The sequence below is a fragment of the Sparus aurata genome, chromosome 12 (genome assembly GCF_900880675.1).
Source record: "Sparus aurata chromosome 12, fSpaAur1.1, whole genome shotgun sequence".
Taxonomy (NCBI): Eukaryota; Metazoa; Chordata; class Actinopteri; order Spariformes; family Sparidae; genus Sparus; species Sparus aurata.
In genome coordinates this window covers 15,454,387-15,470,133 of record NC_044198.1, presented here as the reverse complement: position 1 = coordinate 15,470,133, position 15,747 = coordinate 15,454,387, and the positions used below count along the sequence as shown (strand labels likewise).

Below are 15,747 nucleotides of genomic sequence, written 5' to 3'. Positions count from 1 at the left end.
TCAACACTAATTGTGGTTCACAATACTTTTATTGCAGATAGTCAAGGAAGCATTACTAAATAATTAGAAATTACCCTTCAAATCAGTGGACCCTTCCATTGTTTCAAGCCACTTTGCTTACTTGCATATCAAAAGGTCAGTGCTTTAGGGTGCAGACAGGTTACTTTAACAGCTTTGAGCTTTAATCCCCATCACACCATTCAGATCAACACTCCTCAAGCACAAAATCTTAAAATATAACATCTCGAAAATAAGGCTCAGCTCTGTACCAACAGCCCAAACAGTGCTTACATTGTGCGTTTATGTGACAGGCTAAAGGTTCAGCATAGAAGGTTAGAGGAGCACAGACTAACACAGAGAGCCTGGTGTCACACTGCTACAGAGGGTTGACGATGGTGTACGTGGTCAACAACTTTATTAGGTGTGCCCCATCAATACTGCAGGACGACAGTGAAGTGCTGGAAATGGACTACTGCTACTTCTCTTCTTGACAGCAGGAAGCAAACAGTGGTGCCCAACTCGGAGGGAGGGTGCCCTGTTTAATTGCTGGCCCTGACTGCCTCCTGCTGGACGTCCTCCTGCTTGAGGCGATAGTCAGCCAGGGCAGCCTTGATGGCATCCTCCGCAAGCACTGATGGGAAAACAAATTAGGTCAAATACACATTCATGTGTGAAGCAGTTTGGAAAAGAAGAATTTTTGTATAAAAACTTACTAGAGCAGTGAAGTTTAACCGGGGGAAGACTGAGCTCTTTAGCAATGTCAGTGTTCTTTATCATCAAAGCTTCATCCACCTGGAAAGAAAAGAAAAGCACAAAGCTCCAGTAACCACAGAAATCTTTCCAGAAAATGATAAGACACGAGCAGAAAAGAATAAATAAGAGGTGAAAAAAGAAATGATAGTGTGTAGCATGTACACTCACAGATTTGCCCTTCACCCACTCGGTGGCCAGAGAGCTGGAGGCAATAGCAGAGCCACAGCCAAATGTTTTGAACCTGGCATCCACAATCTTCCCCTGGTCGTCCACCTCAATCTGTCAAAACAAAGTTATTTTTTTTTTATTTTTTAGAGTTTTACTTAAGTGCCCGTGCAGTGTTTTCCCCCAAAATAACAGGGGATCACAATCACATTGCCGCAGTAATCTTTACAATATGTAAAATGAACAATGTGAGCTGTTCACAGATTATCGATTGGATAATGAAAAAAAAAAAAAAAACTAGGGGAAAAAGCCTTAGTGCCATCTTAAATGTTAAACAGGAATGTAATGCATCAAAGCTCTGTTTTTGGTTTTTCCACATACTTTTAACTGTGTTGATATAATTCAGTCTAAATGGCTCTGTGCTTATACAAAATTGTGTAACATATCCATGCTCAGTGACAAACATACCTGGAGCTTCATAACATCTCCACAGGCTGGAGCACCCACCAAGCCAGTCCCCACATTCTTGGACTGTTTGTCCAAAGTACCCACATTTCTTGGGTTCTCATAATGATCCACCACCTTCACACAGAAAAGAGAAGAAACATCGCATGGGGGGGTTTAATGATTATTCAACAATAGTGAAATAATTGTGACAATGTAGTAAAATAACAGTAGCATCTTGGGAGGATTTTTTCATGTTTCTACAACCAGAAAAATCATGTCTGGAAGTCTTGAGTATCAATGTTATACAACTACAAGTTTTCACCATTACGTAAGCGACATTGAAATAAACAGATTAGCACCGGATTTCATTGTCTACTATACCAACTCCTGCATCCTGTCCTCCTGCTCACCCCTCGAGTTGCTGAGTCATGCTGACAAAGACAATAAGGGGCTATGCTCGTATTGCTTCGTATGCTTTACACATATAATGACATGTTTTTGACAAGTGTTTGTTTTCAATGTTGACATACATGTGTGTAATATATTAGCTTTTTTAAACCAAGCTGGTGGTGTAGAAAAATAAAATAAATGTAGTCAAATTGTACAGCTTTTAAAAGGAACTTTTTGGTTTACATCTTCAGAGGAAAGCAGACATAGAACCTGATGCTCACTGGTTAATAATAACCCACATTTACAGTGCGTCACAGCCTAATAAAGCCCTTCAATAAAGAGTATATTCAGTTTGAATTGATCCAGGGAGTACAAACCATCTCTGCTTACACTATAAACCAATTTCACTAGTATTTGTCATTGATTTTGAATGCCACAACACTGTTACTTCATGTTGCATCAGATGGTCACATCACCCAGACTGAACATCTCAATAGACAGCTGAAAGATGCTGCATCCTCATAAAGTTATTCTTCTTTTATTTCTTAAACAGGTAGGCACATTTACAGTTTTCTAGCACACCAAGCTCCCTCACCATCCCTTAGAGCTTATTAATCCAGTATTAAAGCTGTGCTAGTTGCCAGCTGGGGAACAGATTAGTGACGTTATTCTGGTCTTCAATTTACTAACAAGCTAGAATGACACAAATAATGTAAACTAATGTTAGCTAACATGCTGGTATGTAATAAGTGCCTGGGTATCTGTTTCTGCCACACCCCCTAAGCATCCCATATGTAACCAGACTGATGTAACCTAGTTTGTTTGTACAGTCAACCATGTTTAAACCATCTTATTGATGTGAACCAGCTCAATTTAATAACCTGAAGCATGTCACCACTGTATACTACTCATGATGCTCCTATTAAGCTACTGAAGGCTGGAGGAAATTATGTAAATATCATCAAACTAGTACATATTAACCGAGCTAGCACACTGTGACGCAGCCTCCTTTTACGAAAGCTGTAACAAACTCCGTGTTTTACCTTCTTGTGGTAGCAGCACTGGGTGATGAACTCCGGAGCAGAGAGGGTCCTGGTGAGAAAAGCCAGAGGACTCAGACACTTGTTCGCCACTGTACCCGCCATGTTCACAGAAACGAGAGTGACGCAGTTTCAAAGAGGAGAGCAGCTCTAAGCCTCGATCATACGTCAATACCAGGGGGAGGGGCTAATCTAATCACATCTGCGCATGTCCACTTTACAGAAACCAGTGAAAGGGGAGGAGGGAGAATATCTTTTTATACTCATGTTTTTATGTTTATAATACAGTAGCTCTACATCATGATTGTATTATTAAGTCTATAATCACTCTACATATATGATCTTCATCCTCGGTGAATATTCATTCGCTAAATTTAGAAACATTGATGTAAGTAAGGCTGAAACTGATGATTAATTTCATTCATGTAGCAACCAATGTGTACATATATTTGCAATGACATTAGAAAAGTTGCAGCCTGTCTTAGTGAAAACTTGGAAGAATGTTTGTCAATTTTATAACTGTATTATTCTTCTCTAAAACCAAGCAATTGATTAGTTGATATATAATAAATAATGTACTTTTTACTCGACTACATTTATTTGATAGCTAAACTTGGCTGAGATTATAAACTACGAATTAGGGAAGATGTACTGAGACAAATCACCTACAGTGTAAAAATATTAGATTACTGATACAAGTCCTGTATTCAAAATTGCACACATTTTAAAAAGAAGAAGAAAAAATTCCAAAAGCAAAATATACTGATGTGTTATTTATTCTTAAACAATGCATCATATTGTATTAACCAGATAAGATCGTATGTCCAATCTGGTATCTAGCAATATCAAAAAAGTTTTTTTTAAGTATTAAGTTGTATGTAGTAGAAATATACAAGTACCTAAGAACTATAATGCGTACAGCACTTAAGGAGGTGAACAAAGGTACTTTTCACTGCTGCTCACTATCCAACTATAATTCAAAGTAGTTCAAGTGAGGTTTGCTGGTCAGTGCCTTGTGATTATTGTTTAGCTGAAAATGATTTACTCAGCCTTTTTTCTGTTACACAACAGCATCATATGATTTTTAGGGAACTGCACTCAAAACAACACTGGCTGAAAAATAAAGGAATCGGGACACCTGTTAGCTCAGTTTGTAGAGAGTGCATCCCATGTACAGAGGCTTTGTCCTCGCTGCAGCGGACCAGGGTTCAAGGCCAACCTGTGGCCCTTCGCTGCATGTCATCTCCCCACTCTCTTATCCCATTTCCTGTCACCTCTCTCAGCTGCCCTGTCAATAAAGGCCAAATAAAAAAAATATCAGACTATTATGATAATGCTGGCATGTATTTAGTATCACTTAAGGGAGCAGTGGTAATTCTGTGCCATCTGAAGGAAAAATGTTCACTGTTCACTGCATTCACAGAAGATACAGCTGCGAATTCCTATAGCTGGATGACTGAAACCCTTAAAGAGACATCTTACACCACCGCTGTGTCATGGCTTATGAAAAATCTCAGTGAAAACATGTCACACTTAGAGTTAATATCAGATAAAGATGTACTAACAGTCCTTAACAGTTCAGAACAGAGAGGCTTTCACAGATTCAAACAAGTGGAACTAATCATACCCTGAGCATCTAAAATCCTCTTCCTGCTATTCTTGCTCTGGCTTTCTTAGTTTACATTTACAAGACTCTGAACTCGGGACTGTTAAATGAAGATAAAAGAGGTAAAGTACAATTGTTAATATTGTAAACTGTTTCTCAGGTGAATTCTGATTTTTAATAGTTTAATTCCAATGATTAATTTAGATTGAAAAGGAAGCAGGGAACTGATTTGTGCTTCATCTTATGGGCCAAGTGTGTCATCATTACTACCACAAACACTTGTGGTTTATTTTTTCTTAAATGTTTTCTTAAATGTATGAGCATGACTGAGAAGTTGTCGTGTTACACTTAGTAAAGAAAGATAAGAAGTTTTGATGATGTGCGATATTGTAATCCAATTTTTTTTTTGTTACAACAAATAATGCAAAAGGAAGTCACCTTTGACCCAAGTCTTTTTTGCAAACAGTGCATTTCTAGTAAAATGGTGTATAGTCACACCCCTGGTTTTGAAATGTGAGCTGGTGGTTTTGTCTCCTTGTGTGGGTGAAGGGGATCTCCTTTGTGGGATTGCAACAGTGTTTTATAGGATGTTGTAAGACTTGAAATATCCTTTTAAAAGCATCATACATTTTCCATGTATTTGAACTTTTGTGACCAAGCTAAGCCCGTAAAACTCACCCACAAACACAAAATATTATTGTGGTAAATGGACAGTGAGAGACCGTCATTTGTTCCGTGACATATCCAGTCTGATCAGTTGTTTTCGTCAGTACTCTGCTCAGGAAACAGAAGTGAGAAGTTGCATCCAGCTGAAGCGGGACTCAGGAGGAAGGCACTTTCTACTGACTCCACTTAAAGACATAACGTGAGTACTTCAGCACATTTAATTTACCAAATTAAGGACATTTTCTTATACAATTTGTGAACTGTTATAATCATATGTTTGTAAATGTTTATACAGAAAGACCCAGTGCTCCATATTTCAGAGAGATAACCAGCATGGAGGTGGATTATGTTGAATTTGACGACTACACTCCAGACAATGAAACTGAGAGCAACTCCACCACCACTAATACGCTGGATTTCAGCTCAACTAAGACTCCTCTAACTTATGTTCTGGTGGCAATCAACGTCATCATATGTGTTATTGGCCTTGGAGGAAATGCATTAGTTATCTGGATCTGTGGATGGAAAATGAAAAGAACGGTCATCACCACCTGGTACATCAGTCTGGCCATTTCAGCCTTTTTGTTCTGTGCCATTCTGCCCCTGGAAATATTCTACATGATCACCTCACACTGGCCTTTTGGACTGGCCTTGTGCAAGCTCACCTCCTCCGCTCTGTTTCTCAACATGTACAGCAGCGTGTTCCTGTTGGTTCTGATCAGCGCTGATCGCTGTATCATGATTTCGTTCCCTGTGTGGTCACATAACCACCGGACGGTTCAGAAAGCATTTGGAGTTGTTGTCCTCGTGTGGTTACTTTCTGCGCTCCTAACTTTTCCCACAGTGATCTTCAGACAAGTCAAAGTCCACGGCTCAGTCACTCAGTGCTACACCGATTACAATGGTCTTTCCAGACACAAGACAGTGGTACTGAGTCGATTCATCCTCGGGTTCCTGATTCCTTTCCTCATGATTGTGCTCTGCTGCTCCGTGCTTGCTGTGAAGCTGAGAAGTTTGACCCTCAAGTCAACAAAGCCCTACAAAGTCATGGCACTGCTCATCTTGTCATTCTTCCTGTGCTGGGTCCCCTATCACACCTTTGTTCTTTTAGAGTTAGACTTTAAGAACCACAGCCTGTATACATTTCAAACTGGCCTGAAAGTGGGGGGCACCCTGGCAGCAGCCAACAGTTTCATATCCCCAGTTCTCTATGTGTTCATTGGTAATGACTTCAAACAAACCCTGAAACGTTCTTTGACGTCAAGGATAGAGGAGGCCATGGCGGAGGACATTCGTACAGGCGGTCTCAATCACTCGAGGTGTAAGTCAATGGAAGTTATCTAAAATCAATGGCAAGGAGTATTTAATAGAACAGCATTCAATTATTGATGTAAACTTATGTCATGGCATGTTGCATGTATACTATATAAAACATGTATCTATCAATGATTTATTTATCATAGAAAATGCTACGTTTTGTCACAACATCAAATTTGCATGACTCAGTGATTACACTTGGTCATTTGGACTTGTTTCTCATGTTTCTCAGCTATGGATCGGCCCAAGACAATAACTCTTCGTGTCTTTTCAAAAACATTATTTTCACTCAGATATTTTTTTTTTTTTTGTGTGTAAATTAATTGCTTGTACATTTGTGTGCCGTTATATTTGCAAACCTGCACATATTGTTCAGTCTGGGACGAATTTACTGTTTTGAATTGAATAAAATATATAATTTAAAATATATCATAAACTCAAAGAACTAAAACATAACTGAAGTGACAGATTCTTGTGACTTTGTGCCCTCTATTAAATATTCTTGATGAAAAAAAATCTTAATGTTTTATAGAAATGGAGGCATATTTAACAATTCAAGGAAAGTGAACAAGTGAATGTTCTTTTTACGTTGTTCCAGCTTTCTTTTGCAAACTTCTATAAAATTTTAGGACTTCGCTTATGATTTACAGAAGTCCTACTTGCAAGCAGTGTTGTTATATATTATTGTTGTAATTTTAAGTTAATAAAACTTTAAAGCTGCTGAGTGAGTGGCGTATTTGTATTTATTCATGTTTTAAATAGCTCTATATTCCAACAGTAATATTTTTCAGAGTGTTTGGTCAGTAACCCATGTTTCTCCTCCCCTGCTCATCCAATAAAAGAGAGAATAGGTTTTCGGGCATCCCTGCCCACTTTATCTTATCAGGACAGAGAACTCAATGAAAAGGCTTGTGAACATGCAGTAAACATGATCCTCCTGTTTGCTGCTATGTCTGGTGATTACCGCTGCTCCTTCATGTGGTGACGTACAGAGGAGGGAGGGGATTGCTTACTGCAAAACGGACAGGATGTTAGCTAAAACTACAATAAGTCATACAGCAGCTTAAACCCGCTCTCATTAATATTTGTACATTTACAATGGAAATAACTAGGCCTATGACATGCAAGAGAAGGAGGAAGTCCATAGTTACAAATCATCACACTGCTGCCGCTTTACAGAATGTTTTTGGTGTCTTTTAGCTCCTTGTTTTGGTATTTAGCTCTGACTGTCTGTACTAACTACCCTGCACCAAATGGCAGACAGAGTCAAAAGTTAGCTAGCTGGTAAACACAACAGAAGTTATAGCTATTTTCTACTACTTAAGAGTTCCCTGCTGGGAAAAAAATACAGCATAGACCAGCAACAAAACCAGCACCAGTGAGTCACAAGACCAGCATATGTTGTGTTTTGGTGTCTATGCTTTTTTTTCAAGGGTTGGTGGAGTCTAAAACAGAAAAGTGAGTAAGCATATGACTTACAATCGCCTAGTGGACAGAGACAACTTCAAATAAATGCTGTTGGATGTGAAATACAGGCAACTGTTTTTTAAAATGTCCACCATTTTAACTTTATAAGACGATAATGTATCATAAAAATAGCGAAACAAAAAAAATATCCTGTAATAAATACTGGCGTCTGATTGGTTGTCATAGGCGCCTGACAGACCTCAATGAGGGCAACACAATCCCAACACTCCAGTAGCCGCGCCCCCTGCCTCTCACCAGGATTCACTACCGGTTTGTGGATCTGCTGTGGACTGTGATGCAACCAGCTGTAAGGATATTTTCTCAACTTCCCAACAAGTTTTGGCCATTCAGTCAGAAAAAATCACACCCTGAACGAGAGTGTGGATTAAAGCTGTAGTATTTGTTGTTCGTTTCTTTGTTTCCGTTGAATCGGTCGGACAGTAAAGCTGTCATTTCTCCCTTAGCTTGCTAACGTTAGCAACTCGATTTGTAGATGGAAGCTAGCACGCGTTGTTTTTTTGTTTGATTTCGCCCTTTTTTGAGAGTAATTCTTGTCAAACTCAGTCTCCCGTCGTCTGCTCTTTGCTAGTTTTATACCCCCCATCCACTGGGCCTCCATATGTACTTATTTTGAAGTGCTGGGTGCCAGCGGAGTCACCCTACCTGTACCTTCCTGTTGAGTGGATCTATTTGTAAATGGCCACCGCCGCCCCCCCTCCGGCCCCTGGCCCTACCGTGGCCACTGAAAACCCAGGTCCCGGATCCAGCAGCTCGACTGCGGCCGACAGTGGCAACCAGGACAGCACTTTTGAGTGCAACATATGTCTGGACACCGCCAAGGATGCAGTGATCAGCCTGTGTGGACACCTCTTCTGGTAAGAACCATTGCCTTTGTCTCATGTTTACAGTTTGGCTTTTATAACCCACCTCAGACAAGGTATTAAGGCCACGGGCCCGGGCCAGATCCAGATCAGACCAGCTTATCTTATGTTTCATATCATTGAACAAGAGGTGAACTGAGGATACACTGGTCTGTTGACATACAGCATCCTACTGGCCAGTGTCAGTTTTAAAGCCAGCATTTATAACCAGCAACCATCGTCATTTGTATTGCTGATATCGAGCCTTATGAAGGATTTGCATGTTGGTATAAAATAATTTGGTTTACAAATAAGACCACCAGCAAAGCTGTTCTAACAGTTTTGCACTTGCATTGAGCATTAATTGATGCATTAAGACGGAGACGCTTACAGAAAATGAATCATTTATCATCTATCATATTGTTTCTAAGTGTCTTTCCAGTACATGAATTTAAAATACTAATTATTAAAGTAATTTCACTACTTTGTGCAACTTTCTATGATAATACTTTAAAGCATAGGCTTAATTCTACAAAAGTAAAGTCTGTAAATATGAGCCACAAGCTGCTAGTATAACATAGTTCTGTATATCTGTAAGCAAATGTTTTGATTTCATCATCTCTTTCCATTCCGCAACTTTTCAGCCACTGTGTCAGGCCCACCCCCTTCACACATAACTCTAGCTAACTTCTGTCCATTCAGGACAGGTCAGATCTTAACCACCTGGTCTGATATCAGTGGTGACAGTGCCAGTTTAGTTATTCATTTTCTAAGAGAAGATAAATCCCGAAGTAGGAATCTGTTTGTTGTTTTGGTTTTCCCTTTCTTTTGTGACTGAGCTCATGGATGAAGTGGTGATTGTTTTCTTTTGTGAACACAAGATATATGAATGTTTTTACAATGCTAGGTTTTCTAGGAGGCATATTATGTTTTTACTTATTCAACTTCTTCTCTGTCCAACATTCAACTTCCTTTGCATCTCCTCTTGATCAGCTGGCCTTGCTTGCACCAGGTAAGTTGTCTTCCTCCCTTCATCACTATTTACAAATGCCACCGAACGTGCATTGTTGTTGGTGGTATATTACTGATGCAGACAGTCAGGTTCTTAATACCTCTTTGTCTTTATGCAGTGGTTGGAGACCAGACCAAACAGACAAGTGTGTCCAGTGTGTAAAGCTGGCATCAGCCGAGACAAAGTCATCCCCTTATATGGGCGAGGAAGCACAGGTCAACAAGACCCCAGGTGAGTAGTTTAAAACTACAGATCATGCTGGCTCTAAACTTCCTATATCATGTAAAGTCAAAGTATTCCCAGGATTCTCAAGTAGTGAATCATTTCCATTCACATTTTTTTATCCAACATTGGTTGGGAGTAATAACCTAAAATGGAAAGTTTTTAAGATGAGATGGATGTATGAACAGTGCAAATGATTGTCATGATGGCTTTTACATAATTTGGTTTTGTTTGATAGAGAACGAACACCCCCTCGACCACAAGGGCAAAGGCCTGAGCCAGAAAACCGCGGTGTAAGTACTCTGCATACTCTAAGTATACTTGTATGGTAATAAAGTATTTGATTTTGTTTAGGATCAATATTTTCTTGGTTCCAAACCTGTGAGGCTGCTTTCTGTAGTTTTCAGTGCCGTATCCGCTGTTGAGTGTAACATGCATTCATGATGAAACTATTACATAGGGTGATGCAGCTGCTGTAGTGCTTAATCCATTAACAAAAGAACATTTCCCACTGGGATTTATTAGATGCTAACAGCTAAGGTGCACAGGTGTCTCTTGAGAATGACCACAAGTTGCACTGGCTGTTGCGTCACATCTCACTCACTGTGTAGATATTGTGACTACATAGCAAGATGAGAAGACACATTTTATGTTAATGATAAAATGCATGTTCTGCAGGGCTTTCAAGGGTTCGGCTTCGGAGATGGTGGTTTTCAAATGTCATTTGGAATTGGCGCTTTTCCATTTGGCATTTTTGCTACAGCTTTTAACATCAATGATGGAAGACCTCCTCCAGGTATTAATCTTTTACACATTCACCAATACCATTTGTTCTACGAAATATGAAATAACCTCTGTTTGTTAATTATTTTCCCACACAGCGGCTCCTGGGACACCCCAGCACATGGACGAACAGTTTCTGTCTCGACTCTTCCTGTTTGTCGCCTTGGTGATTATGTTTTGGCTGCTGATTGCATAAAAGCATGGAAATCACGGTTCGCACCTATGTGATTCTGCCTTCATACATGTTTTGGTCTGTTTTTTTCAGAGTTTTTTCTTTCTTTCTTCAAAATTAAGATGTGTTTATCCAAGTATAAAGACCTCTCAAGGTGAACCACATTTGGTTGCCTTATGTTTTAACTTCTGAACACAGTTGCTTCATGTGCTTGCAATGCAGCCCTACTCAATTTATCCATAATTCCTCCACCCAAACTTCACACTGCTTAGCCAACTTTCTCCCTCTAATAGCTAATGTCTGAATCTATTTTTTTAATCAGACACTTAAACTGGAGATCATTCATGCTCTGTCACATTGCATTTTTGATTAATTTTGCACCGTTTTTTTAATATTACTGTATTTAAACTCAGCTTCACAAACACCACCAGTGCTCTGTGCTAATGAGGATCATACACGACTCCAATCTCATATGTTTTATAGGGTAATTTTCTTTCAGCTTACCCTGCTTGATCCCTTTAATATTTGAATTAGCATTTATTGATGATGATGATGATAATAATAGTAATAATAATAATTATAATGAATGATAAGTTAGGTCAGTTGGACCTACTCTTATTCAGTGATCACAGCAGGGAAAGAACAGGTTTCATTCCTACATTAATGATGGCTCTGCCTCTGCTTTTTACACCTGTGCTTTTCCTACTGTGAGGTGTCCAAATGTCTTCCAGGAAAAGGGCATACTTTTACAGGCCTGTATTTGTACTGTACTGTAAGCTGTACACTTAAAAAATGACACATCTTCAAAATTTACCAAAAACCATACAAGTTCTATGGAATCACAACAATGTCTCTTTATTTTAGATGAGATGGAAAAATAAATGTGTTGGTGCATGTGTAAGCAGTTGAAAGGTTAATTTATGAAACAGTGTTCCTCTCCAAATTATTTTTGCTCAGTTTTCTCTTTGACTGTAATTAAATGTAAAATACTGTAGATTATTACGGAGTTAAAATTAAGATTGGTTGGTTTGACATTAAACCACTTTTCTAAATGTGAATTCACTCTATTGACAGTAAAACTATGTAAATAAAAATATGTTAACCATAATCTGTCTGTTGTTTCATTAATAAATCTATTGGGGCCATTAGTCTCATCGAAAAATATACAAATCAAATTACACCGTACCAGGATGGTGTGAAAAAAGTTAAATGATTTGTTCAATACTGAGATGTATCGGCAGTTCTTCATGTTAGTCATTTCACATGAAAAAGAAGATGTTCTTCAAACTCATCCACTTTGAGCTGTAAAAATAGATATTTTGGTCTTTAGAAAACAGTAAAGTACAAAAAAAGTCAGCATTTCCTGGTTTAGTCCTGCATTTCTGACTCCAGCTGTTTTTCTTGAGATCCTGTCTGCGCAACGCTGAACTCCGCTTCGTACATAATCTGCTGGATCTTTATTTTTGTCTCGCACCTCTTCTGTGGAGCGAGCCGCTTCAGAGCGGGCACAAAGCTCAGCAGGAACAGTTCGTCCTCATCCCGTGGCCTGCTGGGAAATGAGGTGCCATTGTCTTTGACCAGCCATTTTGTAGGGGATGGTGCCCTCTGAGAAGAAGGCAGTGAAAGTGACTCTTGCATCAGGCGCCTTTTCCGTCCAGTTTTGCTGCTGGGGCTGATCTGTGAGCTTGATGGCATCTTAGCCAGAACAGCCAGCTGGGCCATCTGCGCGTCCTGAGACACTGAAGGGAGCTGTGTCACAAAGGCTACCTGGGGCTTGAGGTCAGACTGGCTCACAGGGACCTTCACCATGGACTGTGGTGTCTTGACAGTCTCGGATACGTTTTCTGCCTCCGTGCTGCCAGATTCGTTGTCAGGATTGTCGTGGTCATCATCGTTGTTGCTGCAGATGTCTGCAACTCCGCTTCTCGATCCAGTGAAGGGTGCAATAAAATTCATAAGTTGTCTGTATTTCCATTTACTCTGGATGAGCTCTCCTTGCTTCTTGCTTTTGATCTCGAGCCGTACTTCCTTCAAGTACCTGTCTCTCATGTTCTTCCATTTTCTTTTACATTCTTCAGCTAGAAATGAAAAAATATCAAAGTGTAAGCAGCAAGTAATCACACTTTTCCTCAAACAGAAATATAAACAAACTGACCACATAGTTTTGAAACAAATTACAGTTAGAATGAAAATGTTTCCCCAGAAATAACATTTCCAAAAATGTTGCAATGTTGCAAAAAAAATGCACAGGATATTAGACTGAATGGGTACAGACACCTAACATGCTAATGAGAATTGTGCTGTTCTGCCCACTGTTGACAAAAAGTTATTATGAAACACACAAAGCTGTTTAATTATAGCTAAATGTTTATGGCCAGTCGTAGTGGTCTTTAAATTTAGTCTTTGGATTAATCAATCCACTGCTGCTGACATACAGACTACTAGACAGGCTTTAGGCAAGGCTGTCTTTGGCATGTAGTTGGCCATAGCTGTGCTCAAACATAATACACTAAGATGGACATAATAACAGCTCTAACTTTACACTTTACCTTCAGGTTAATGGAGTAATTGTTTGGTCTATAAAATGTCAGCAATAAATGGGAAAACATCCATTATATTCCCAGAGGTGAGAAATCCCCAAATTGCATATTTTGACAGTCAAAAACACAAATATAATTAATTTACTATACGGTAAGACCAGAACAATTAGCAATTCCTCACAGTTATGTGTTGTACTTTGCTTTTATCATAATAACTTCTGGCTACTGATCAATCAACCATTGCTTTTGCTCCAGTGTTGATTGTACTCTGCTGTATTTGGCTCTAGACTATGAACAGTACTGTGGCCACTGAAATCATATAGCTGGATGAACACCTCTTGAAGTTTAGACAAAAAGTAAAACAGAAATATCATATTTCCTAAATGTAGAATTTGTGGCAGATCTGCCCCTATCATATTGAATTTAGTTGTGTATTTGTACCTTTTAAAGTTTTCAGGAAGTTTATTTTATGTGATTATGTACAGTATGGGGTATTATATAGAAATACTACTACTCAAAAGTAAAAATGAAAGTAAATCGTGAAACTTTAATTTAAAGTTACAAAAACAAAGATTAAAGGGTAATTCCCTTTAATTCTTCGTCATATTTGTCTTTCAACGAGCTGTCTGGAGGTCATCGTTAGTTCAGCCGTGTTACACGCCGCCCCATCACTGCCTGTGATTCCGTGCACCTGAGTACATGTCGGGCTGCGCCTTCCGTCTCCTCGCTCCGACATTTTTTTTCTCTCTCCCGTAGCTTGCACGAGACTTCGAGAAGCTTTTCTTCAATGGGGCTCGAAACGGTAAAAGCACGCGCGTCGGGAGCTCCGTGCCGCTGAGCGTGTTCCCTCCGCCGCTGCTCCGTGTTGGACCACACGCGGTCGGCGGCGGCGCAGTAGCAGAGCCGGACCGTGCCGTTCGGTGCAGCGCGGCCTACGGCTTGCGGGCCGCGGCTGTTACCGCTAGCACGGTGCGCGCGGCTGCAACCACAGCACCGAGCCGTGTGGGCACTCACGCGGATAAATAAAGAAAAAATAAAACGCCACCCTGAGGAGACACGAGGACCGTCTCTATCTCTGAGAAGGTTTTCTAATTCCTGTCTGTTCAGTCACCAACGTCCGACATCGGCTAAGCAAAATAATAACTGGCAGTAAAGTTGTGATAAACAAAAAAACAATCAAACACTCACATGGGAGACCCAGAACGACACTGATGCTTCTCCAGGCATTTGCCCGACTTTCTGTGCAGCGGTAATTCGGCAAAGTGACATTGTACAGCTCTGGATAATTAAATACAGCCAATATTAACTTATCGTCCATTTTGCCCTACTGTTGTGTCTGCCCGTGCTGCTGCGCGTACGCGGAAGCGGCAGTCTTCTCCCGCCTTTTCCGCCCAGCTGCTGCACCAACGCGAGTTATCGCGAGTGGCGGGCTGCCTGCCGCGCTGTGTCGCTCCGCCGTTCAACGGCGGCCATTTTAGTCTTTTGTCACTGGGGGGCGCAACACTCAGCCCTGCTTTACTGTGGGGTGATTCCTAAGAAGGCAGTCTACACACCGGTTTTAAATCAGACATAAGGTTTACTCAACTAGTTTATGAGTTTACCATCAGTTACATAATCATTATGTAGCCTAATATTTATATTATGAATAAGGTAATAATACAAACTTTCACATGTTTTTTTTCTTCCCATAACTGAATAAAGCTGTTCTCAGGGCAAAATAAGGTCCCCAGAACACTGAAGCTAAAAAGGTGGCAGGGTTCGCAAAATGTAAACAAAGCACTTAATAAACACAGTAAGCAGTATGTAATTGTGTTGTCCTTTAAGGTCAGTTTGTTTAATTAGACAGTTTTGGCATTATTCAATGCATCTTTCTCGTCTGATAAAAATGTCTTCCCCAAAACAACATGGTGCACCTGTAACAGCACATGTTAACCTGCAAGACACCGATAGTTTGACAATTTGCTTTACCTCTACAGCCCCACCCCACTACGGTGTCACATCAGAGAACAGGGATCATCTTAGCCTTTACAGGCAGTGATGGAACAATATCCGGTACAACAAAACATTTGATTACTCCTTAATATCACTGTATGTCACCTATTTCTAGCTATACCATATTATTTTTCCTAAATGTATCTTATTTTTATTGTCATTCTATCTGGCACTGATATCAGCATATACTCAATTTTACACTTTCTCATTTATCCTTAAGTCACTGTTATCTTGAGCTGCTCTGGCACAAGTATTTCCTTCAGGATCTATAAAGTTCTATTTTATCTTATTTGTAGGAGACAGCCTCAAATGAAC

The 15,747-nt window shown here is 39.9% G+C and overlaps 4 protein-coding genes across 4 annotated transcripts; 2 read left to right on the top strand and 2 right to left on the bottom strand.

Moving 5' to 3' along the window:
* Positions 1–10: 10 nt before the first annotated feature.
* Positions 11–2,984, bottom strand: LOC115593163 (iron-sulfur cluster assembly scaffold protein IscU-like). The gene is made up of 5 exons (XM_030436569.1): positions 2,799–2,984; positions 1,387–1,500; positions 922–1,032; positions 714–792; positions 11–631 (listed from the first exon to the last, which is right to left on the bottom strand). Exons 1-5 carry the CDS (start codon positions 2,898–2,900, stop codon positions 540–542), a joined length of 498 nt encoding a protein of 165 aa, XP_030292429.1. The 5' UTR covers positions 2,901–2,984; the 3' UTR covers positions 11–539.
* Positions 2,985–5,057: 2,073 nt separating this feature from the next.
* On the top strand, positions 5,058–7,106 carry LOC115593082 (chemokine-like receptor 1). Its single transcript, XM_030436427.1, has 2 exons — positions 5,058–5,266; positions 5,363–7,106. The coding sequence occupies exon 2, from the start codon at positions 5,401–5,403 to the stop codon at positions 6,409–6,411; it is 1,011 nt and encodes a 336-aa protein (XP_030292287.1). The 5' UTR covers positions 5,058–5,266; positions 5,363–5,400; the 3' UTR covers positions 6,412–7,106.
* A 971-nt stretch (positions 7,107–8,077) lies between these two features.
* On the top strand, positions 8,078–12,008 carry rnf185 (ring finger protein 185). Its single transcript, XM_030436429.1, has 6 exons — positions 8,078–8,726; positions 9,705–9,723; positions 9,842–9,954; positions 10,184–10,238; positions 10,624–10,741; positions 10,827–12,008. The coding sequence occupies exons 1-6, from the start codon at positions 8,548–8,550 to the stop codon at positions 10,922–10,924; spliced, it is 582 nt and encodes a 193-aa protein (XP_030292289.1). The 5' UTR covers positions 8,078–8,547; the 3' UTR covers positions 10,925–12,008.
* Positions 11,740–14,882, bottom strand: LOC115593083 (uncharacterized). The gene is made up of 2 exons (XM_030436428.1): positions 14,629–14,882; positions 11,740–12,978 (listed from the first exon to the last, which is right to left on the bottom strand). The coding sequence occupies exons 1-2, from the start codon at positions 14,756–14,758 to the stop codon at positions 12,269–12,271; spliced, it is 840 nt and encodes a 279-aa protein (XP_030292288.1). The 5' UTR covers positions 14,759–14,882; the 3' UTR covers positions 11,740–12,268.
* Positions 14,883–15,747: the final 865 nt, after the last annotated feature.

What these genes read in the sequence shown, in the direction of transcription:
- LOC115593163 (XM_030436569.1), bottom strand. Translation starts at nt 2,900, where the DNA reads ATGGCGGGTACAGTGGCGAACAAGTGTCTGAGTCCTCTGGCTTTTCTC. An exon ending in AGTGCTGCTACCACAAGAAG is followed by an intron (nt 1,501 to 2,798) that starts GTAAAACACGGA and finishes TTCTGTGTGAAG; the next exon opens with GTGGTGGATCATTATGAGAA. An exon ending in AGTGGGTGAAGGGCAAATCT is followed by an intron (nt 793 to 921) that starts GTGAGTGTACAT and finishes TTTTCTTTCCAG; the next exon opens with GTGGATGAAGCTTTGATGAT.
- LOC115593082 (XM_030436427.1), top strand. Translation starts at nt 5,401, where the DNA reads ATGGAGGTGGATTATGTTGAATTTGACGACTACACTCCAGACAATGAA.
- rnf185 (XM_030436429.1), top strand. Translation starts at nt 8,548, where the DNA reads ATGGCCACCGCCGCCCCCCCTCCGGCCCCTGGCCCTACCGTGGCCACT. An exon ending in CTGAGCCAGAAAACCGCGGT is followed by an intron (nt 10,239 to 10,623) that starts GTAAGTACTCTG and finishes CATGTTCTGCAG; the next exon opens with GGCTTTCAAGGGTTCGGCTT. An exon ending in TGATGGAAGACCTCCTCCAG is followed by an intron (nt 10,742 to 10,826) that starts GTATTAATCTTT and finishes TTTCCCACACAG; the next exon opens with CGGCTCCTGGGACACCCCAG.
- LOC115593083 (XM_030436428.1), bottom strand. Translation starts at nt 14,758, where the DNA reads ATGGACGATAAGTTAATATTGGCTGTATTTAATTATCCAGAGCTGTAC. An exon ending in TGTCGTTCTGGGTCTCCCAT is followed by an intron (nt 12,979 to 14,628) that starts GTGAGTGTTTGA and finishes TTTCATTTCTAG; the next exon opens with CTGAAGAATGTAAAAGAAAA.